At 44.7% G+C, this 24,749-nt stretch overlaps 2 protein-coding genes and 1 pseudogene across 6 annotated transcripts in view; 2 read left to right on the top strand and 1 right to left on the bottom strand.

Moving 5' to 3' along the window:
* Positions 1-4,885, bottom strand: part of MAJIN (membrane anchored junction protein) — a 46,263-nt gene extending 41,378 nt beyond the window's left edge. The window contains exon 1 of the mRNA XM_066626516.1: positions 4,801-4,885. The gene's annotated coding sequence lies outside the window, so the exon portion shown is untranslated. The remainder of the gene's footprint in view (positions 1-4,800) is intronic.
* Positions 4,886-7,406: 2,521 nt separating this feature from the next.
* The window catches only part of SLC12A7 (solute carrier family 12 member 7), a 134,395-nt gene continuing 117,052 nt past the window's right edge, over positions 7,407-24,749 (top strand). For 2 of the 5 annotated variants that reach the window (XM_066624035.1, XM_066624032.1), the window contains exon 1: positions 7,407-7,916. In XM_066624035.1, coding sequence (XP_066480132.1) covers positions 7,721-7,916 — 196 coding nt within the window. In that variant the 5' untranslated portion in view covers positions 7,407-7,720. Of the gene's footprint in view, positions 7,917-8,474; positions 8,554-24,749 lie in introns of those variants that run through there. The other 3 variants (XM_066624036.1, XM_066624033.1, XM_066624037.1) reach the window with 2 other exon arrangements.
* Positions 18,415-18,532, top strand: LOC136649964 (5S ribosomal RNA; annotated as a pseudogene).

The following is a 24,749-nucleotide window of genomic DNA, read 5'->3' as shown; positions in this document are numbered from 1 at the left end:
TGGAATAGGAAGATTCAACTTCAAATGATTCTACTCTGTCTTCCCCTAGGCAAGATGGCTTTTGAAAATGTGTAACAATTGATATTTTAGGTATTTTACTCTTAGGGTCATTATTTCAGTAGTTATAACTGAACTGTTTTCAGGGAGAAGAAGTTACTCTATAGTTTAATTGTTTTCAGGGAGAAGCTTGCCCACTACCTAGGTTAGAACTGTTGCAATCACCTCCAGTTTTAGCAGGGGACTTCATTGACCTTCATGTTACTTGTGGCAACAATCGGACAGATCAAGGAATGAATTTTAGATCTTATTTATTTTGAGAAATGTCTGATCTTTTAAAAATAATTAAGACCCAGATCACACCGTTTCACCCTCAGACGGACAAAAGCATCTGAATAGAACCCTTGCAGATAAGCTGGCCTCCTTTGTAGGTAATCAGGACAACTGGGATAAAATTCTACCAGATATAATGATGGCTTACAAAATATGGATTTACATCATCTAAAGGTATGTTTAAAATGTGTCCTCCTCTGGTGTTCTCAAAGGTGCAATACTATTTATAGAATATAATTGTACACTAACTAGGGTAAGTGTAATAAGTTAATAGATGCTTAATGAGAAGATGTTAGTTAATAGATGCTTGCTTAGAAATTGCTTTTACCCAATTTCTGACTGGGTGTCACACCTTCCATCTGCCCAGATGAGGAATGCTGCCTGAAACAAGCACAACATCTGCAGCAAAGGGTTCTGCTCCTTGCAGCTACTTCCTGGGGACAGGTTTATCCCCTGGTTCTGGCATGGGTGGTAGTTCACTAGTGCTGGGAATAACCTCAGTGGTAGCAGTACTAATGAGAGTGAACACCAAAAGTAGTTTCTTCTTTCAGTGTCACCGCTTCAGGGGTTACACAAGGGCAAGGCCACTACAAGAGTCCCACCAGCTCCAGTAACTCTACCATCTTGAATTATGGCACTGTGATGGTATCAGAACTGTAGTGCCTTATTTCCAGGTAGTGCTTTTTGGTGCATTAGCATACAATATCTGACAATTATTATGGGTTTGTTGTGTAACTTGTGGACTAACTCTAGTTTATTGGATAGCCTTCTAGGACAGCATTTCTCAACGTTTGTCCCCTGCCATACCACTTCGGACAGTCCACTTATGTGAAGTACCACTGGAAGTAAATAGCGATAATGTCATCGTCAGTTACTTCCGCACTGGGAGACCAGATGCAACACAACAAACTCCAGTAATAGGCTCAGGGCAGATAGGAGGGCATTTCTGAGCATGTGGAGAGCACACACGGGAGCCCTGCCCACCAAACCGAGCCTCCTACTGCATACCACCAACCCCACCTCAAGTGCCACTGGTGGTACAAGTACCACTGGTTGAGAAACACTGCTCTAGGGAATATTTGCTCCAGGAGGCACTATTGAGAATCCCATGGCCACATGTATATAAACTGTAAGCATATGACCATAAAGGCCCTTCTCCAGGTATCACAGTATTCTGAGGTTAGGTGGGTGCTGAGCAGAGAGAGAGTCTCCTCTCTGTGGTGGCATCTGAGTTATAGAAGTCTGTCTCTAGACAGGTTTGCCTGGTGCCATCTTTGCAAACTTTCAGGTGCCAAGTGAAGTCCACCCTGCTTTCTCATGCTTTTAATTAACGGAGACTTTTTAATAGTTTCAGTTATTGTATCTGCAGGCCATCTGTTGTCATTTTTATTAGCAATTTGTTGTTTTTCTCCTTATTTTTATAGTTCCTGTGAGGGTTCCAGAGTGCCCACTCCTTTGATGGCCCCTATTCACATATCTTGACTGCCTGTCTAGTTGGAAAATAGTATCTGTGGTTCATTAAATCTTGCTCCTCAAGGTGTCAAAGGGTCAAGCTCTTCTGTCCCAACCAATATGCCTTAGAACAGTAGTTCTCACACATTTAGCACTGGGACCCACTTCTTAGAATGAGAATATATCAGGACCCACTGGAAGTGATATTATGACTAGAAGTGACATCATCAAGCAGGAAAATTTTAACAATCCTAGGCTGCAGTCCTACCCACACTTACCCAGGAGTAAGTCCCATTTACTATCATTGTTAAAAGGATATGTATAGTAGCTTATTAAAAGTACAGGTTTGTAACATTTTCCCAAATGCAGTCACATCCCATGGTAGCATCAAGTCTAATATATTAAAAATAAAATATTGACATGAATGGGGACCTACCTGAAATTGGCTCGTAACCCACCTAGTGGGTCCCGACCCGCAGTTTGAGAAACACTGACTTAGAACATTGGTTCTCAAAGTCTGAGTATGGGGGGTAAGTACTTGTGGGGGCAGGGACTGGGATGGGGGTATGTCCCAACGGCATTGCAGCAATCACAGCGCCACAGGCACATTTACACATACTTGGGGGGACTGTGCAGCCCCCCAAAGGGTCCTGGAGGCTTGCAGCCCCCTCCTTGAGCCTCTCCTCAGCAGCAGTGGGCTCTGATATGCAGTCGAAACCCACTTCCAGTTTGCGGTCAGAGCTCCAGAGTGTGGAGTTTCCAAAACCAGAAGTGGGCTCCAATTGTAAATTGAAGTCCACTGCAGCAGAGGGGAGGCTCACAGAGGGCGCTGCAAGCCTCCAGGACCCTCCAGGCTTGTCAGCTCACCTCCTGTTACAGTGTCTACATGGATAGTCTCTTCTTCCTGTTATCCAGGGACAGGGCCAAGCCCGCTGTGGCAATTTTGATGCTATTGATCTCAGACTTGTCAGCCTATAGGCAGGCAATGGAGGCTGGAACAGCAGCTGCAACAGAGGTGCATTTGACAGTGACAAGGGTCATAGTGAGAATGAAGGTATTGGTTCTTTTTGGAAACCACACTTTGGATCAGAATGATCTTCCAAGACAAGGATGCTAAGACTTAGATCTTGGCATTTAACATAAGAAGATTAGAAGAGCCCCATTGGATCAGGCCAAAGGCCCACCTAGTCCAGCTTCCTATATCTCACTCACAGTGGCCCACCAAATGCTTCAGGGAACACAGAAGACAACAGCCACCATCTGCATCCTGGTGCCCTTCTTTGCATCTGGCAAACAGAGGCAGTCTACCTCTAAATCCAGGAGCTAGCACATACCTACCATGGCTTGTAACCCGTGATGAACATTTCCTCCAGAAATTTGTCCAATCTCCTCTTAAAGGCATCTAGGCAAGATGCCTTCACTACTTCCTGTGGCAAGGAATTCCACAGACTAATTACACGCTGGGTAAATAAATATTTTGTCTGTCTTAATTCTCTCAACACTAAACTTTAGTGGTTGTCCCCTGGTTCTGGTATTATGTGAGAGGGAAATTATTATGGATGTCCCCTGGTTCTGGTATTATGTCTCTCTATCCACCCCCTACATAATTTTGTATGTCTCAATCATGTCCCCCCTCAGGTTCCTCTTTTCTAGGCTGAAGAGGCCCAAATGCTGTAGCCTTTCCTCATAAGGAAGCTGCTCCAGCCCAGTAATCATATTGGTTGCTCTCTTTGCAATATGAGGGGGGGATTTGCTGCATGGGAAACAGTCTATCCTCCATATCTACTTTACCGAGGCTTTGCGCACTGGAGAGGACACTGTTCCAGAACCACCATTCAGAGCTTGATACCATAGTCTTCCAAGACTGAAGGATGCCAACAATATAGCCCGAGGGAAGAAAAGAGAGCTGGAGGCAATGCAGAGGATATGAACAGTTGCTGGCATACACTTATTTGTGGGTTACTTGAAAAGTGAAAGTTGAAAGGAAAAGAAAAGAAAAACCTAAGAACAAGAGGTCAAATCCCCAGCCTTGGTAAGGAGCTGGAAGGTTAGAACTTAAAAGGGGACACAAGAACCTAAGATAAGATAGTGACTCTGATCACTTTACAGCTACTGAAGGATGACAGTAGCAGTGTCAGAGCTATAACCTTATTTCACAGAGCTGTTAACTTTATATTGGTTTCCTTTAAAGAGATTTTACAGTGCCAGCCTATGCATGTTTACTTTCAAGAAATTCCCACTGTTTCCATTGCAGCACCCTCCACACTAGGTGCGCTTAGGATTGCAGCCACAATCTGTGGTAACTGAGTAAAGATGTTCCATTACCAGAAAAGTGGGTTGGAGAGTGTGCAGTGTGACCTAATGAGCTAACCTTTAAATGTATGATAGCTCTTCTAAAACCAGCTTGGCTGGTGAAACATTTTCAAGTGCTCCAAGTTATGATAATGATACCAGCAACAGTTTTTTCATTCCCATTGCTCAGAGTTTGATACAGAGCAGTCCTCTATACATGTATGGTACATTCTTGTTTGATTGAAGTTAATAAATATGGTATAGCTTAATTAACATGAAGTTTAAAAAAAAAACTTTTCTATACTGACTTTCATTTAAAATATACAAAGCAACATGCAGGAAGCTGAATCACAACCTATCCAAAATAACTTGAATTTAAAAGATGCAAACCAATTACAAAATTAGATGGTTGTTAGCATCCTTCAGTCTTGAAAAACTATGGTATCACGCTCTGAATGGTGGTTCTGGAACAGAGTGTCCTATCCAGTGCGCAAAGCCTCGGTAGATGGGTAGAGTGCCATCTACCCGGTGGCTGTTTAGTCGCCTCTTACGACAAGTACAGCCAAACTGAGGGCCTACTCTTATCCCCAGCCCCCAGGGGATAGCCCCCTCGGGCTATATAGGTTTACTTTTATAGCATGGAGGAGCTGGAAATGGTTTCTGTGTTATGGCTTTTCCAAGTCACTATCATAATATGCAATGCTAGTTATCTGATTCCAGACTTACCAGTGGAGGAAGGGCTGCTGCAACCATCAGTGATGAGCTTGGCTCTCTCTCTCCAAGCATGCCCCAGCTAGGAACACCTGAGCACATCAAAAGAGGCCTATGTGGCCTCCCAGTCTGACAGAATGCACACCTGCAGGGCCAGTACTGGCAGCTAGCTTGCTGAAGCTCAAGGCTGGGCCAGATTGCTCAGCTGGTGTTCCTCACTGCAGGCACCACCCAGAGTCACAGCAGGGAACATCCTGACCCTGCCCAGGTGGGATGGAAATGTATGAAGCCCAACCAACCAGTCCTCCCTGGGGAAGGCCCCCCCCATCCACCAATGAATGGACCAGGTGAGGTGGGAGGGGGAGCATCTCTCATAGACCCCAGGATCCATAAAGCACCAACACTGGCTGTTGATGAGGAGGGCAGGTGAGAAGCTGAGGGTCAGTGCACAGCCCCAGATAATGATGTCAGGCCCTTCCTGCTCACATTGACTGAAATAACTCAATGGCTTAAGTCTCAATGGGCCTATATTACAGGCCCCTATCTGATGGGTCTGCTCCAAACAGGACCCCTCCCTGGGTGGGAGGTGAGTGACTATGATAAAGGAGGTAATTTGTGACAGATATAAACTATGACTTCTCCCAGTTCAAGTTTATAACTTTTTGTTACCTGAGCCCCTGTAGCTGGGATCCTGGAGACGGCCATTAGTTGGCTCAAACTAGTCATGAGTGGGGAAATCTGGATAGTTGACAAAGATGTTCTGGACCAGGTATATCTGGTTATGCCTCCAGATGCCTGCCTATGGGTGGTACAGAACCAGCCTGCTAATCTAACCACTTGCCTCTTTGAGAATTGTAAAAACACCACTCAGAACTCCCTGCTCCTCAGAAGGGGCTGTGTCTGCTCCTGGACTTACCCATGAAGGAAGGAATTGCTACAACTAGCAGTGATGAGCTTCATCTCCTCTCCAAGTGTGCCCCAACTAGGAGTGAACAAGCATGTCAGCAGAGGCCTGAAAGGCCTTCCAGCCTGGCAGAGCACACAATTACAAAGCCAGTGTTGGCAGCTGGCTCACCAAGGCTCAAGGTCTCTGCACCTGCATCCTGGGCCAGTTAGGCCACTGCGCATCCTGTTCCCTGGTGGAGGAGGAATGCAACAAGCCTGACAAAGTCTTTCCTGAGGAAGGAGAGCTACCCACCAATAAATAACCAGCAAATGAATGAATGGCCCAAGTGTGGGAGGTGGGCAGGGAAGGAGCTCCCACAGACCCCAGGGACCATAGAGTACCAAAACTGGTCTGTGATGAGGAGCGCAGATGAGAGGGTGATAAAAGGATTAGCATGGAGGGTCACCTTCTTCTTCTCCCTCCTTCTTGGAGAAGCCAACTCTCTGGCTGGTACAGCTAAGGATACTTAACCCCCTCCCTGCTGGTGATTTTGAGGCCTGGGTGCTGGCCCAGTCTCCATAGCAACATCCTACTTTGTTGCCCACCTGGAGGGGGAAATCACACAATAAGTGGTGCTTCATGTTATGATGGTAGCATGGAAATGCCATAACAAAGAGGGCAAAGAGGCTGTTTCCAGTTTCTTCTGTGTGAGAAAGATGTGAAGAGCTGATTGAGACCTTTAGGTGGGACACAAATGATAAATAGCAATAGCCCTAATCTCAGACGTGTTAAGGCTAGTAACCTGTGTTTTTAATTTCCTAATGAGGGAGAGCTATCCTGTAGATGCCCAGAGGTGCCATGACTACTGCACATGTTCTAGAGCTGAAATCCAGACATTCAAAACAAGTTTTGGCTGAGGACCAAATTCTACCCAATTTTCCAGCACCGGTGAATAATTGTTCCCTTTCCTCAGGGCTGCATTGGCACTGAAAAGTTGGGTAGGATTGGGTCCTGAGCCCTGAACCAATCTGTGGTTGAATAAATTAACCTCCTTAGGGAATAAAGAATCAAGGTGTATGTGTGCGTATGAGAGAGTGTGAAGAATCAAGGTTGTGTGTGTGTGTCCTGGGGTGAAGAATCAAGGGGGGGGGGTGTCGTCCTAGGGGGTGAAGAATCAAGGGGATTTGTGTGTGTGTGTTCTGGGGTGAAGAATCAAGGGATTTGTATATGTCCTAGGGAGTGAAGAACCAAGGGGTGTGTGTATGTGTGTCCTAGGGGGGCGAAGAATCAAGGGGTGTGTGTATGTGTGTCCTAGGGGGGCGAAGAATCAAGGGTTGTGTGTGTCCTGGGGTGAAGAATCAAGGATGTGGGTGTGTGTCATAGGGGGTGAAGAATCAAGGGGTGTGTGTGTCCGTGTCCAAGGGAGTGAAGAACTAAGGGGTGTGTGTGTGTGTCCTAGGGGTGAAGACTCAAGGATGTGGGTGTGTGTCCAAGGGGGTGAAGAATCAAGGGGTGTGTGTGTCCTTGTCCAAGGGAGTGAAGAACTAATGGGTGTGTGTGTGTGTCCTAGGGGTGACGAATCAAGGATGTGGGTGTGTGTCGTAGGGGGTGTGTCGTAGGGGGTGAAGAATCAAGGGGGTTTGTGTGTGTGTGTGTCCAAGGAGGTGAAGAATCAGGGGTGTGTGTGTGTGGGCGTTGTTGAGTCCGGAGCCTCCGCGTGCAGGCAGTGACTCATAGCGCTTGCCAGCGGCCAGGGCATGAGACAAGAGCAGCCTTTTCTTCCCGCCGTTGCGTTTTGAGCCCAGGGCTGCCTCACGTGAGGCGCGGCCGCTGCCTGGCTGGTGGTGGGAGGAAGCGCGGCTGGCGAGGTTTGCCACCGCAGCGTCCGCGCTCGGGGACGGGGTGGTGGTGTTGGGGGAGAGAAGAGGCGGAGAAGCGAGAGCCGCCCTCGTTGCTCTTCCCGCCGCCGAGACAAGGCGGAGTGGGGGGCGTGTGAGGCGCAGCGCAGCGGGACAGGCGGACCCATCCAGCGCGGCTGGCGCCCCGGGGATGCCCACCAGCTTCACGGTGGTGCCGGTGGAGGCGCCCGCCGCCGGTGGCGAGGGCCCAGGCCCCCAGGGGCAGCCGGAGAAAGAGGAGCAGCCGACCGGCGACTGTAACAGCGGCCGAGGCAGCGGCGGCCCTCGCCGGCGACAGCAGCAGCTAGAGCAGACCGAGAGTGACCGCGTGGCGAGCGAGAGCCGAGGTGAGTGGTGGGGGGGCTGCCTGGGGGGGCAGCGTCTGGCAGGTAAGTGAAGCTGCCCTGAGCTACCCCGGGGGGGGGAAGACACGGGGTAGTGGACAACCCACCGAGCACAGCCTCATTGTGATGTGTGGGGCAGCCTTCTGTGGGTGCAGCGGACTTATGGGGCTTCCTTGTGCCCCTCAGGGAGGGACTGGGCTCTGCGCAGCGGTGCCCGGCAGGGGAAAGCGTGCCTGTTGCTCTGCAGCATGTGTGCGGGGAGGCTGGCTCCAGGCTAGGCAGAGGCTCGCCTCCCACCCACGTTGCCTCCCCAGAGAAAGGCCAGCGAGCGGATCTGCTGGAGGAGCGGAAAGCAGTTGCCGGCTTCGTGGTGTTGGGACTTTATTGTTTGTTCTTCTCAGCAAGTCAGTCAGTCCCACAGGTGGCCTTTCCTCTCCTGGCAGCGAGTGGAAACAAGGAGGAGCTAAACCAGGCGGCTCCACTATCCTCAGCTGTTGGATTAAAGCACGCTAATAAGTTTGCTTTTTTTTCTTCCCCCTGGGAAGTTAAAGGTTCATTGAGTTGAACAGGCTTTAAGCATGCACCAGATGGCTTTCAGCGTTGATGTTGGCTCCTCAGCACCAGAAGGAGTTAGGACTAGGTGAGGTTACCTTTTGAGGCGGTGTGGAAAACTGAAAAGGGTTAGAACCTCTTCTACAAGTAAGACAACATGAGGTGGAAGATTTCCAGAGTGTACCACTTCGGATTGCAAGTGGGAGAGTCTGTAAATCTTTTCGCGTTTGCTGTGTGAAAACAAAAAAGCTCCCTGAAGTCTTAAATTTGCATGTCAGACAGAAAGGTGCATCTCTCCTGCCCTGATATGCTACTTTTCTGCATGCAGGGAGCTTTTTAGTTGTGGGAGTATTATAAACTATGCATGTCCCCTGTAGGCTGAAGTGGTAAATAACTGAGGGCCCAATCCTATCCAACTTTCCAGCACTGGTGCAGCTGCAGTGCAACCCCAAGGTAAGGGAACAAATGTTCTCCTACCTTGAGGAGGCCTCTGGGACTTCCTGCCCACCACAGGATGCAGCACACACCCCAATGGCATGGTTATTATTATTAACAGTATTTATATACCGCTTTTCAACTAAAAGTTCACAAAGCGGTTTACAGAGAAAAAATCAAATAACTAATGGCTCCCTGTCCCAAAAGGGCTCACAATCTAAAAAGATGCAAAAGAACACCAGCAGATAGCCACTAGAAAAGACACTGCTGGGGGAGGTGGGCTAGTTACTCTCCCCCTGCTAAAAAGAGGAGCACCCACTTGAAAAAGTGCCTCTTACCCAGTTAGCAGGGGTTGCACTGGCACTGGAAAATTGGGTAGAATTGGAACCTGAATTTTACCATCTCAGGGCCCAATCCTAACCAATTTTCCAGCGCTGATGCAGCCGTGAAGCAACCCCAAAGTAAAGGAACAAATGTTCCCTTACTTAGGGGAGGCCTCTATGATTACCCCTCCACTGCAGGATGCAGCACATAGCCTATTGGCATGACTGCATCAGTGCTGAAAAATTGGATAGGATTGGGCCCTCAGGCTCCTATCTTCACTTACCTAGGAGTAAGCCCATTGACAGTTATGGAGTTTACTTCTGAATAGATATGCATAGGTTTGGGATCTCAGTCAACTACCTAATTTTGCTTAGTGTTCTTGAGCTACATGTGTCACAAAATGTGGTGGTAGTCTTCAGGTGTATTCCACTCTAGACTACAGCTGGAAGTTTGCCATTTTTAAATGTTCCCACTGTATAAAAATAAAAACTCACCCCAAAAATCCCTACCAGAGGAAAATTTGTTCATTAAGGGGAAAGGTTCTAGCTCAGCTCTGTCTCTTTTTGCTAATTTTCCCCTTCCAGGGAGGGTGGTGTTTGTTTGTTTTAAAGTAGGGAAGACTGAAAAATCTGATTCACTCAAGTATAGTGTGAAGTGACATAGTCCATTGTCACTTCATAGTCCATTTTTAAAAATGGCTTAACTCTGTGCCTAACATGATAGGAGAGAAACATGTACCCTGTGAGAAGAAAGGAGCAGAGTGGAGGGAAAAGGAGGTGGGTAGTATTTGAAAGAACTACCCATGTAATTTTAAGGAATATATACCGGTACTTGCCTTTCACCAAAAGATCAAAATTGGAGAACAGACAAAAATACGGTAGCATGATTACAGCTAGTTATGATTTTGTCAGCCCAAACAATTGTTTAGAAAGTAATAATGGAAAATAAATATACGTATTCACAGAACTATGTCATAATGGGTCCCAGCATGGTGTATGCAAAGGCAATTATGGTAGCATAAGTCCTATCTCATCAGAGTGCAGCAGCACTTCACAGGTGCATTGACATTAACTGCCTGGCTGACTGTTCCTTTATTAAACTATGGCTATATGACTATATGATGATTGGCTGATGTTTCCTTAATTGGAGATAATGACAGAAAGTGACCTCCTGATAGCTAGAAGAGGACAGCAATTTGGGGAGGGAAAAAGCATTGATGGCACTTCAGAGGGTCTCTATAATTCACAGCTCAGTCTCTTAGTCAATGTGTCTTACAAACATAGTGGAGGAGTGGAACAAAGGAGTTCTACAAACTCCCTTGTGCTTGTAATAGTTTGGCTGAAACCCAGGGGATTGGGGAGACACATAATCACAAAAATGTCGTATGGTGGCATCCCCAGAAGAATGTCCGTTGGTAGTATATCCTATCAAATTCTGTTGAATTTCAACAACTGGTGCATCAGTCCCCCCTCATTTATCTTTGCATAATCACATTTCCTTCTGGCAGGAACCAGAATAACTGGTGTTTAGTGAAAGTATTATGCCATTTGGCAATAAGATATTTGTCATCAAAGGTGTATGGTGGTATCTGATCAACTCTGTTCAGGAGAGAAACAAGCCTAAGGCATGTTCACATGAGATCTTCCTGTATTGTTGGTTTAATGATAGGCTAATTGTGGGAAGACGTACTTTATTGTATGGCATTGTGCTTACTCTTCCTCCTTAGAGACCTTTTGGTTCCCCTGTTCTGCCCTTTGGATTAGAAGGGGGCAGCTTGGCAGTCTTGCATACTTGCTTGCATATAATTGTACTATGCTGGTATTTGTACAGACTAGTGTGTTTGAATACAGATAATAGTGATCAATTTTCCTACATTGTCAGCTTTATTTATTAAAAGTTTAGATAGGAATAAGTTAAGCATTTTGACTTAAATTATGTAAGGCAGTGAAAATATTGATTTATGTTAGGCAACTGGCAGTATAAATTCATAATGATGTAGGAATATTCTAAAAGACTAAACAAAAAATTGTTGTAACAGTAGGCTAACTTGATATCTTACATTATCAAATGCTTTTCTTTATCACATTTCCTATTCATTTTTTTAGTGGCATTTATATGACAACAATTGATGGTTGGGCTGTATGAGCAAAATAGCCCCACCTAGCCCGACCATAACCCATAAACCATATTAAGGTTCAGCAATTACTTTGAGAAATGGAAACAGAACAAAGGACCTGGAAATTTGCATAACACTTTAAATTTGGGAAATATTTACAATCTCTTGTGTTTTGCCCTGATAACAGCATTGTAAGATATGCAATTGTTACTGCTTTTTTATGGATAAGGAAGTAAGAGCCTAATCCTACCCTTCTTTCCCCCTTTCCCAAGCTGGTGCAACTGCAGGGAGGGAGATTGGGAGGCTTTGGAGGGGTAAGCTGTATTATTTTCCTTTACCTCTCCATAAGCCTTCCGCTCTCCAGTGGGTCTCTTTTGGACCTGCATTGGTTTGCTAGCTGCTGCAAGTCTAAGGGGGTGGGAAGCCTGCTGCTAGAGGGAATAGGATCTGGCACACATCATCGCGGCCACAACCACCCCCTTCTGCAGAACCTTAGCCCCCATTTCTTCCCCTCTCTGCCCAGTTTCGTCCCCTTCCACTGCCTTACCTTCTCCAGTGGACACTGAGGTCCAGCAACATCCATGAAGCACTGCTGCCTCTTGTGGCAGCATTCCCAAAATGGCCACCATTTTATGAAGGTGGAAGTGTCTTCTGCTGTCATAATGCCCTACCCCTGACAGCCCAATCCAGAATAGGATTGGACTGAAAACAACAGGAGAAAAGTAACTTGGTCAGAGCCACACAGTGAGTTTATTAGGTGAGGTTTGACTCTAAGTTCATATACAATACTGAAGCATACGGACAAGACCAATCTGGAGAGAAAAATACAATTTACAACCCTCTTGGTCTGTACTACTTCAGAATATAGGTAGAGGATTACATATCTGAATGCACCCAAGTTCTCACAAGGGCATAAGGTCTAGTCTAGAGCAGGGGTGTCCAAAGTTTTTGGCAGGAGGGCCACATCATCTCTCTGACACTGAGTTGGGGGCAAGGGAAAAAAAGAATTGATTTACATTTCAAATTTGAATAAATTTACATAAATGAATATATTAAAGATGAACTTACATGAATGAATGAAGGTCTTGCAATAGCTCAAGGCCTATAAAAGGCCTTGCACAAAGCAAGGTTGGTCTTTCCTTTGCTGCCATTACTGCATCACACATCTGAAACAGCAAGCAGTGGAGGGAGCTCTCACCCCACAGCTCATACAAGAGGTCAAACAGTCGCCCTCATGCTGAGAGCAGTTGCGTCGGGCCAGTGTGGGCTCCAGCAAATCTCTGGAGGGCCAGAGGCTCCCTGGAGATTGGGGGCTCCCTGAGGGCCGTATTGGGAGTCCTCGAGGGCCGCAGGTGGCCCCAGGGCTGGGGGTTTGGGCACCCCTGGTCTAGAGGGTAGAGCCTCTGTTAGCCCGAAGATAACATCTGAAGGTTGCCAGTTCGAGGCCACCGGCAGGTCTGTGAATGGGGAGACCTTGAAGCAGCTGACAAGCTGAGCTGAGTTATTCCACCTGCTCTTTGGTGTGAGCATTCGTCTTGGCTACCCTTCAAGTGAGAGATGAAGGAGCTGCTTGTCAGCCAGCAGAGGAGGCAACTGAGGGCCAGAAGTGATACCAGACCGTGAAAGATCCACCTGAAATGTTGTGCAGTTCTTGAAAGACAGAACCTTTCTGTTATTGTAAAAATTCGCTCAGGGGTTTAGAGATAGCCTGCCTACGTGAACTGCCTTGAATAAAGTCAGAGGAGGAATCCGATGACCAGAAAGGCGGTATATAAATACCAGTATTATTATTATTTATTATTTTCAGGTGATTAAAAGAATAGTCCTTAACCAAGTTTATACTGCATTGTACTAATTTTCTGTGTGAGTTTATTTTTAATATGAGGGAGGGAGCAGTCAGGAGTGCAATCCCTTATCCGCAGTGAAGTGGTACAGTCCCAGGAAACCTCATCAATGTGAATCCAGTGTGTAGATTCACTTACAGCCCAAGCCTCTCCACTACTACCCCTCCCCCCATCAGCGCAGTGGCACCAAAATGATGACCGCTGCATCCTATGGTGGTGGGCAGTCCATTTGTTCCCTTACCTGGGGGTAAGCCTCAGCAGCATGGAGGGGAAGCAGGACAGTCTGGGAAGGAGGATAAGATATTAGTGGTGCTGGTACTGCTGATCCCCCCTCCCAGGCCTGATCCACCCATCTCCTGCTCTGTTTTGCCCCCCTTTTCTGTGTCCGTTCTGCCCTCCTACCTCTCCTGCTTACTCTTTGGGTGCTGCAAACGTGCTTTATGGTGCCGGCAGATGCAGTGCCAGCACTGGGGCAGTGTTGGATCGGGCTGCCTGTTCTGTAATATGATCAAAATTAGTTGTTATTACTACAGTATAGCATCTTTTCCATTGGCTGTTGCTGGCATCTCCCTTGTGTTTCTTTTTAGATGATTGGCTCCTGTGGGACAGAACTGCTTTGTGAACTTTTTTTTGTTCATATATTTTGTATACAGATATTCATAGTAATAATACAATATGGAATGGAAAAACTGCCATTGTCACCCTTCATTTAGATTAGAAGTTATGTCCCATTGGCATTTTTGGTTGGTGGTCATTTTGCTTTTTGAGCATTTTTGCCTTTGCACTTCAAAATTCAGCTTGGCAAATAATAGATTCACTTTATTCTTTTTAGATTTACTGTATAGTATTCTCAAATCCTTTAGGGAAAAATGCCTTATGATCCTTATCTAGCTACATTTCTGATAAATTGTGCCAGTCTAGTGAAGTGGAGCCATAAAGTCTGTAACGATCGATAGTAGTGTAATTGTCTAGATCTGAGTAAATGCCTGGTCTCGGAGATGGCTCGACAGAAATTAGGGAAGCCCAAATTTGTCCAGAGTTCACTTATTGTCTCTCTTCACCATATACAGTAAGCACAAATCTCTATGCTTCTCTTAAGACATAGTGGGGCACACCTGCTTTTTACAACCCAATCTGCCCTGATCATTTATTTAGGGGGGCTTGGGGAAGGGTGAGCAAAAAGGATGCATGAGTGAGGCCACCTGACCATTTTTGGTTACTGGTACATCCTAGTCTACTGACAAATTCTTTTCTCCCAGTTAAGCGTATTTTATGGTATGAGAATTTACCTTAGGAGCAGATCACCTGGGGGGAAGGTAAGAATATGTTGGATGGTGATTTTAGCATCCTTTACTTACACACTTTTTTACTAAGAAAAATTGGACACATATTCATCTCCCCCGCACATATACACTGACATATGATTGGGGTAGACAGGTTTAAACAAATAGGGCTGCTACCATCAAAACTGCTTTGGCCCTGCGCCTTCTGCAGAATGCCACCAATGTTTAACAGGAAATGACGGAGATCAAGGATGAGTCTGGTCTTTCTGCAATAACAACAATCTGTGGTTGTTTGTTCAGTATTTTCACTCAGTATCTGTTTGGGTCAGTACCACCTATTCCTTTTCCTTCCTTGTCATCCTCTCTCTGTATCTTTTTCCTGTGTTTGTGTGTCTTCTGTTCATACCTCTTTGTTTCCTTCCTGCAGCAGTTCTCCACTTCCTGTGGAATTCATTGATATACTTCCCTTCTTACTACTATCAGAGTTTGTAGTTAAATAGCTGACACTGAAACGTCATAAACTGAACTGTACTGTTGTTATTTTAATTGAAGTACTGTGACTTTCACTCATTATTTGAACTGTTGTGACATCTGTGGGTTTTGTGTGATTTATATTTGGACATTTCCTCATCAGCAGAACAGATACTAAGGATGGGTTTTGTTTTGTCTGAGAAAGTTTTGGGTATTTCCAACCTGATTATGTTTTGAGGATTAAGCAAAATGTATGGAACAAGAGAATATGACCGGTCAGGTCACCTTTTAATAACTTTGCTACATGAGGTCTAGGGGGCAAATAAGAGCAACTCATCAGTAAACAAAGAAACTGTCTTTCTCCAGCTCTTCAACCCACCACTCCCCAATCCTTCGTGTTCTCTTCAAAAGGAAATGGGAACTTGTTTTCATTTATGGTAGATTTTTTCATTTGCTAAGAAATATTGGTTCAATATTATTGGAACAAATCATGCCGTTAATGGGATGGAAGTATTTTTTTATTCTATGTTGTTGTTCAAGTGTACCAAAACCAAATAAGTGTTATAGGATAGCAGTTATAATGTTATATGACAGTAGTCATAATTATTTATGCTGAGTCCTGGAAGAAATAGGAAATTCCCACAGTTGAGGAATGAAAAATAAGTTGTATGAACTTGCAGTTATAGATAAATTAACACATTACCAGGGAAGGAGGACAAAAATTACATTGTAGGAATCAGTAATCCATTTTTAAAGCCATCTAGATCAGTGGTCATTGCTACTTTTAAAAAATGAAGTAGGTTCTTCTCTCTGTCCCAAACTTGCTAACCGTCATTTTCACTGGGTGAGGGCCCAATCCTATCCAATTTTCCAGCACCAGTGTAGCAGCAATGCAGCCCCAAGGTACGGGAACAAATATTCCCATACCATAATGAGGCCTCTATCACTGCCTCCCCACCACAGGATGCAGTGCAAGCCCCATTGGCATGGCTGCACCAGCACTGGAAAATTGGATAGGATTGGGCCCTGAGTTCTGGTATTATGGAAGATGGAGGAAAAAGTATCTCTTTCCATTTCACCAACTGATAAATAATTTTCTAAATCTCTACCATGCTTCCCCCAACGATAATTTTTGTAGATGAAAAAGCCAAAAGTTAGCCTTTGCTTTGGCACAGTTGCATGCACTGTGCATGGGCAAGGAGAAACATGCAAGGGTTACTTGTACTACAGGGATGGGAAGTGGGACTGATCCACCCTTGGATACACATTATTTTAGAGTTATTTGAGGTGGGCAGGATTCTATGTGTTGGTACAATCTTATGCACCTTCTTTTAAAAATAACATTATGAAACTGGTCAAACAAGGCAGAGCTTGTTGGCCCTATATAGATTTAGACTTGTGTAGAAATTTTACTACTGCAGTGTAAACCAATAGCTAACTTGTATTAATATGGCATTATAAAGATATATGCTAAGATCTTCCAACAAACCATTTTGTAGTGTGCCTTGATGATAAATAAAAACAAGCTTGTGAGTTTCTGAATACAGTTAATTCTAGGAAATACCTTCTTGATAAGAATTTACTCTTTAATCTGTGTACAGTTTTTGCACTGTCTACCTAGATAATTACTTTGTTTTGGTTTTGTGATTGAAATGAAAGTTTTTTCACTTATATGGAAAATATTTCTTTAATCAGTTACATGGCAATCATATGTTCACAAAACCTTCCTTGGTTTAGAAACAAATCCTATGTAAGTGCTGAGTCAGCAGAACGCATATTCTGGTGTGCACTGTTACAAAAGCACAGTAAAAGTGCTTTGCAACATCGCATAGAGCCAGCATGCCGGTGGGAAGGCCAGAGTCTTTCCGCGAGTGCCAGCAGCCATGGGAATGCCCACTGGATCAGGTAAATGCAACGCGAGGGCAGGGGGTGGGAGGAGATGGGTTAGGGGTGGGTGCATTGTGCCTGAGGTGGGGTGCTGTGCACTGAATCCAAACCCTGTCCCATGGCCTGATCCTCCTGCAAGGATCAACTTAGACTTGTGCCAGCGATAATGCTAGAGCATTATGCTAGAGCAGGTTTGACTTGACCCCTAGTGGCTGCTGGGACTTACCCTGGGGCAAGGGGATAAATGTCTTTCCCCAGGGAGACCTCCAGCTGCTGAAAATCTCCCACAGGAGGCAATATAACCTGTGTTGGCGCCGTTGCATCACCTCATGGGAATTTAATTAGGACTGTTCTGTTCATTTCATAGATGGAACTATATCAGGCCCAAGATCCAAAGATACATTTTTGCACACAACAGCTATTTTTGTTTCCCAAATTTCTTATCTCCTGATTTTCCAGGGCAAAATTATTATGAACTGATGGAAATGTTTTTATCTTAATAAAATCTGGAGAGCATAAATTGCTTTAATGAATGTGCAAATACAAATGAAAACCTTTGGACAAAGAAGTAAACTTGACAATGTGGGAAGGTCTTCTGCTCAGCAGTATCCAGTTGGGTTATATATAATTGTCATGAAATACACTTTTGCCCCAGTCCTATCCTTTCCCACCTCCGTTGATGCAGGCATGTCACTGGAGCGTGCACTATAGTCTGTGGAAGGTCAGTGCCTTATATTTCCTCTAGCTAAGGGAACATTTGTTCCCTTACCTGGGGGTAAGCCTCCAGCACCAGAGCAGGTCTGCCTGGACCTAGGAAGGCAAACGAGGGCCTGGAAGGTATATAGGATATTGGTGGTGCTGTTACTGCTAACACCACCACTTCCCAGCCTTCAGTCCTCCTCCTGTTCCATCCTGTCTACTCCCTATTTCACCGTGACTTACTGGCAGTGGGGGATACGACAGCTTTGCTGGTGGGCTGCTGCAACCACTTGCAGCTTGCAGTGCCGGTTTGTCACCTCCTGAAGGTGATTGCTTACAACTGCTGTAAAGTGCCTTATGCTGCTGGAATGCGTTTCAACAGTAAGGGCACCATAAGATTGGGCTGCCCGATGGTGTTCAGGAGACCAAGTAAGCTGAGTTATCTAATATTCAAAAACAATTTATAGAGTACACCTTTGTGAAGTGTGAATTCTAATAATAGACCACTTGAATTCCATAGATTAAGAAGTATAGTGCAGGGAAGGAGGACTCCCCTCCACCCCTTGTTATTTAAATGTTGTGCTGTAATACTAATACAGACTAGAATCTTCCATGTCCAGAATATTGGCTGAAGGCTTATGGTCCAAAATTCCAGGCGTATTCCCAAACTCTTCCACAAACTATACGTACAACTTTTAAATTGTGCTTTTTCATTTCTTCACGAGCTTACACATCTTCATGTGAAAGAAGATCTTTGAATGTGGCTTGATTGCATATGTAGCTTGTGAAAGGAAAGTATCTGCTCTGTTTGGAAAAAAAATACACTATTTGGATCTGGTGTAGTTCTGTCTCTGAAAGTAAGCAGCTCTTTTCACCTGAGTATCTGCATTAGATGCACACTGTTACCCTGCACATGCCTGATCTCATCTGATCTCGGAAGCTAAGCAGGGTCAGGCCTGTTTAGTACTTGGATGGGAGACCGCCTGGGAATACCGGGTGCTGTAGGTTTATACCATAGTCTTTCGAGACTGAAGGTTGCCAACCATCTGCATTAGAGACTGCCTGGGAACACTTACAGCACTCTTACCTCCTTGGAGGATGGGTGGGATACAACTGCAGCAAATAAATAAAACAAGTACAGACATGCTTATAGTGTTTGAATTATAGTTATGTTACTGTGATGAATGTATGTTTATACTTTCTTTGTATTTTATATATTGGAAAAATTATAATTTCAGCAAAACAAAAACATGTGGAGGTTCACAACAAAATGTTGTAACCAAGGTCCCCTGGTTTTTCTTCTCTTCTGTTTCTCTTCTCTCTCTTCCTAGATTCTCTCCCTCACTGGGCTTCCCTCCTTGTATTTCTTTCCCCTCTCTCCACCCTCCTGTCCCCTTGTTAGTAGGCTGTTGGGCAGACATGCAACTCCTTTCCCTTCCAAGCTGTGATTGGCTGGTCTGAAGTGAATGTTCTCCTTTCCTTCCCTACCAGCTAATTGATTTGGCTTCTAAGACTCCCAGGACTGGATAGAATTGTGTGAGCTATGGCAGCCTACAAGTGTATATAAGAATATATAATCATGCTGTGACTTTGTTTTCTTCTTCTGATGCTTCAGCACAACCTGAGGAAGTATTCTGGACTGATTATGTTCTGCAATTTTGTGTCTAACCAAGATATGGGAATTACAGAGAGAGTGTGGTAGGATTTTTGCTGTTCCAAACAATGTTGTTTTCTGGATCTGAGCTGGTGTAATCTGCTCAAGGCCAAGAAGAAATTCTTCTTAAGAATACTTATATACCTCTTTTCAACAAAATGTTTCATAAACAGTTTGCACAGCAGATAAATAAATACAGGGGGGTCCTGCCTCTGCAGATCCTATATCCGCAGTTTTACTTAACCATGGATTGGATCTGTGCGCCCCCTGCGAAATCCTCTGGGTCTTCTTTGGGCCTCCCAAAGCCTTATAAGGCATTAAAAATGCAACGTCTGGTTTAATTGTAAAACTAGAAGTCACTTTTTTTTTGCCTTTTCAGTCAGTCTGAGGCCCACAGTGGCTGTGGGTGGTCGCTCATGGCTTCTGCGGACCTCTGGAAGCAAGAGAAGCCTAGCTCCTCATACATCCGGAGGGTGGGGGCATGTCCCCTCATATTGGCAGTTTCAGGTATCTGTGGGGGTTCTGTAACAGAACCTCTGCCAATATTGGGGCATGCTTGTATGTGGTTCCCTGCCCCAAAAGGTCACACAATCTGTAAAAGAAAAGCTGCAGAAGAAACACCAACAGTCATTTGAAAATATGTTATGATGAGGTAAATAGGTGGTTGCTCTTCGACTGTTAAATGTAAAAGGATCACCGCTTTAAAAGGTATGTCTTTACCCAATTAGACTCCAAGTTGCAAAAAGAAGTAGTTACTGCATACCTTTTCTTAAATATATGTCTAGCCTGCTGTGCCTTGATCTGTCTTCATGTGGGCTGTGGACATGCCCCACAGGCTCCACATGTGTTGCTGGTTGCAGGCTATCTCCAGCCCTTGACAAGAATGCTCCTGCCAGCCTGAAACAAGAGCTTGCTGCTGTTCTAGAACCTGAGCACTTCATTGCTATTAAGTGGTTAGAGAAAGGTATAAGCGGGGAGGAAGTTTTAAACCTCATGGTGTTTGGTCCCTTCATCTAATGCTTAATTCTGGGTTTATAGTGAGTCTTTAGTGGTTTAAATGGACCACTTCCTTCTCTTTCTCCCCTTTTAGCTGACATCTTCTAATTTCCATGACTCAGCTGCCCTCAACCATAAATTTAGATTTTAGAATTGTACAGTTCATGTTTCTTGAAACTGTAGAATACTTCAGCAAAGTACCATAGCATCACTTTCCACTGTCTCATTGGATAGCATTTGTGTGTACAGGCAAACAATTTGCATGGGTAAAGAGGTTCTCGTTGTGATTATACACAGTCATCAGATATATCATAATGCTTAAGGTAGGACTTTAGTCTGCCCAGCTTCTGGAATGTAGAATGCTATATGTTTGTAAATTGAAAGAAAAAGGGTGGGTTTTTTTTTAAAGTAAACAAACAAACATAAGAAGAGGCCCACTGGATCAGGCCAAGGGCCCATCTAGTCCAGCTTCCTGTATCCCACAGTGTCGCTATGATTTCCAAGGCATACAGAATGTTAAGGGCATAAAGAGATGAAAATACTAAAATAACTCCTCTCTTCCTGGGAAGGCAAAGTTGTGGTGCCACCACAGAGGAAGCACTGTCTCAGGTAATGCACCAACCAAATATGAGAGAGTGGCCAATGGAAAATGAACAAACTTGATCTTCAAATCTGGATGTGTTCATATGGGTGAAGGAGATAATATAGGTGAAGGAGATAAGATAATCTGGGCTCAAACCACCATAAGGCTTAATACCAGCACTTTAAATTGAACCTGAGAACAAACTGATAGCTAGTGGAGTTGGAAGAAGATTGGCATAATATGAATGGATTGACTGGCTCCCATCTACAGCCTTTCAGATCATTTTGCCCCAGCTGAAGTTTCTGATCTGACTTTAGGGCATTTCTTCAGCAGGCTTTTTGGATGTTTGGCAGGCATCCATAAGAAGCAAGGTCCTTTCATCAGTAGTCCTGCCCTTTGGGATACCCTCCCCTTGGACGAGGTTTTCAACAAAAACTTAAAATAAAACTTTTTGTATGGGTTAGCAGTTCTTCCTTAAAAAATAAAAAATCTTAATACAAGTAGAAAAAAATGCCACACTTCACATAATCTTGTATAAAATATTAAATGACTTAGAGCACAATTCAAACCCAGTCTTTGGCTGGTGCAAGTCCCTTGTGCTGCCCCAGGAGTGTTGCAAACACGCCAGAAAGCATGTTTGTGCCTCCTTGTGAGCTAAGGAGCCGGCGTGAGAAACATTAAAAACATTAAACAGCCTAAAAAGAGCAAAAAAATTCCAGATTTTCTTCGTAGCAGTAAAAATAATCGATATGAATGGATGTTATCCTGAAGGTTGCAAAGAGTTCACAAATCCATTTCTTTATGAATTTGTCCATAGTATTGACCTATTTTGATTATTTATATCAGTGATTTTCAACCTTTTTCATCTCACGGCTCACTGACAAGGCACTAAAATTGTCAAGGCACACCACCAGGTTTTTGACAATTGACAAGGCACACCATGCTGGCAGTGGGGGCTCATATCTCCCATTGGCCCTATTAATAAATGACCTTCCCCCAAATTCCTGTGGCACACCTGTGGAACACTCACGGCATACCAGTGTGCCACGGCATAGTGGTTGAAAATGGCTGATTTATATTATGTAAACTTAATTTAGTAGATAAGGTCCCATATTTTTTCAACTGTTCTTATGCAGAAAGTGGGTCGTTCTGTGTGTGTTTTCTTTGTGTGTGTGTGTTTTCTTCCTGAAAGCAAGTACTGTATTGATATTCATGCTGATGTCAAAGAAGTCAGAACCATGCTGGATAGCTCTTAAGTTGGTCTTGTTATTTTTTTTCCTCTGAGTCGCTGCTGATTTGTTGTTAATTACGATTTCAAAAATAGAATAATTAAAAATTTAAAGGCCGCCTGATGTAGAGTTTTGTGTGAAATCGCAAAAACTTGTTTTAATAAGAGAAGCTACTGCAGAAGATACACTGAACACAGGCTGTAGGTCAGTGGTTCTTAAACTGGTGGATTGTGATCCACCAGCCTGAGAATCCCTGCCCTTTTTCCTTTAAGGCAGTTTTTCTGTGGGACCCACTAGGTGTGTCTCCATTCATTTCACTATTTTAATTTTAATATATTAGACTTGATGCTACCAAGGTATTTGCATTTAGGGAAATGTAACAAACCTATACTTTTAACAAGTTACTATGTATATTCTTTTAACAATGATAGTAAACGGGACTTACTCCTGGGTAAGTGTAGGTAGGATTGCAGACTAGGAGTGTTAAAGATTTTCCTGCTTGATGATGTCACTTCCGGTCAGGTCATCACTTCTGGTGGGTCCTGACAGATTCTCATTCTAAAAAGTGGGACCACTTCCTGTTTCACGATCGCAAAACCAGATCATCTTCTGGAGGGCTCTGCACTGCATGGGGAGTCCTGTTGAGGCTGGTGTTGGGCTCCCCCCACCCCCGGGAGGCTGTTGCAGGCAGGGGTGAGTGGCAGCGTGCCCCTGCGCCCAGATCAGAGGTGTGATGCTGAGCTTCACATCTCTGCCTTCCCCCGCCCCTCGCCTTAAGGGAGAACTACCCAGGGCTCTCAGGTTGGGGCGTTGCGACGCCGCAGTCTGAAAAGCACTGCCATAGGGGGACCATTGGGATAGCAACCAACACTTTAAAGAAATGTAAAATATAAATTTTAATGTAAATTTTTAAAATATAATTTTTTTAATCAACTGAAGACTATTAAAGTTCATTACTAAAGAGCAACTGAAAATCAGCAAATCAACCGAAGGCCACCTGAAACAGATACATTTTGCAGTATGATGAAAGTTGGCATCGGAAGCAGCATTGGTGGTAAAAACATCTGCCCACCATAGAAGCTGCTGCTGACACTTGTAAAGAGTTGAGCTAAGCAGCGTTTCCTGAACTCATTGTGACACTACATCTGGATGTTCAGTGATGACATTGCCTCACTGGTGATCACTGGTTTCCAAACTCCATGCTGTGCAGAGCTTGGCAGCAAGGTATGCAGCCGCTTGGTTGCACACCTTAAAGGGAAAAATGGAGCAATGTCTAGACCACTCCTAGAAGCTGAGTTATTTGTGAGGGAGTGGTTATGGAAGAGGAGCCCGGGGGTTGAAGGGGATGATGCACCCCCCCATCTAGGTATTTAGCTAGTAAATAGTTGCATACATGTATAACTAGGGCTGCAATTTTATGCACACTTATCTAAGATTAAGCCCTGTTGAATTCATCAGGGATTACTTTCTGTGTAGATGTACACAGGATTTTGCTGCTGATGTCCTGTTCTACTTTATTAACACCAGCTAATCTGAAAGTGTCACTTATGACTGAAGGCACATTCAAAAAAACATGCTGTTTCTTGGCACTAAAGATAACGAAACTGCAAAGACATGTCCTGATAGGTTATATGTTGCACTCTGGCAGTTCTCGTCCTGTTAATTTAGTTTCTCCTTCACTGTGTCTCTGTTTCACACACCTACGATCTTCTCAATTTATTTAATGCACTTTATTAAAGTTGGCTGTTACCTATAAACCCTCTGCCTAATTTATCATTTTTACAACAGTTCTTCAGAACTGTATATCCACAAAGTGAGCATAATGTGGATTACACTTCCATTATTGGGGGTAAGTGGTGGATGCAGCAGGAATGATGGTATGATATTTGCATTCAAAGTTCTGTACATTCAAAGTTCTGTACAGAATTTGTGACATGACTGGAATTCTAGGCTTGGGAAATTTCTGCAGGCAGCATTGTGATTTGTAATCCTTTTGAGAGGAATTGCTGACGTTTTATATATAAAAGTTTAGTAAGGTAACTTTAATAAGGGCAAAATTTACATTCTTATATTTGTCCCCCAAACATACCTGCTTGTTTTCATTGTACTCGTTTCATTTGATTATATTCATTTCATCCGGAAAAACTACTGTCATTGGTACTGAGGGTTTAGGGCTGAGGTATTCAATCTGTGCCTCCCACCTCCCTAGGGAGGTGTGGCTAGCCTATAGGGGCGTCATGAGGCATCTGGAGAGGGGTGGCTGCAGCTGATTCTGCAGAGCTCTCCTCTGCTCAGCTGCACCTGCTGCCTGCTGACTTGCTACTTTCCTTCAGCTGTGAATGAGGTGGGTGGGGCAGCGTGAGGCTGGGAGGGCGTGTGAAACATGGTGGAGGGAGGTGGGAGAGAAGGCTGGCTGGGCATCGGCAGAGGCACCGCATCTCATCATGGAGCTCTCTCCATGTGCAACCTTGCCCCAGGGACTACATTTCAGTGTGCCCCTCACCCTGGGTGTCCTGGGATTGGTCAAGGCTGGAGGAGAGGAGAAGAGTGCGGAGGTGCTGCATCTCATCAGCACAGGGTGCACTCCTGACAGGCTTCAAACTGGGAGGGAAGAGTAAGCTCAGCGAAGGAGGGAGCCAGCCTGCTCTTAGTTGGGGGTGTCCAAATTCCCCAGCCTGCATTCCTCCATCTTGCCTGGGGGGAATGGGGGTGGCATCTGCATGTTGGGTGTATGTGTGTGAGCAGCCCCCATCTACTTTGGGG

The sequence above is a fragment of the Tiliqua scincoides genome, chromosome 4 (genome assembly GCF_035046505.1).
Source record: "Tiliqua scincoides isolate rTilSci1 chromosome 4, rTilSci1.hap2, whole genome shotgun sequence".
Lineage (NCBI taxonomy): Eukaryota > Metazoa > Chordata > Lepidosauria > Squamata > Scincidae > Tiliqua > Tiliqua scincoides.
This window is presented reverse-complemented; position numbering and strand designations above follow the sequence as displayed.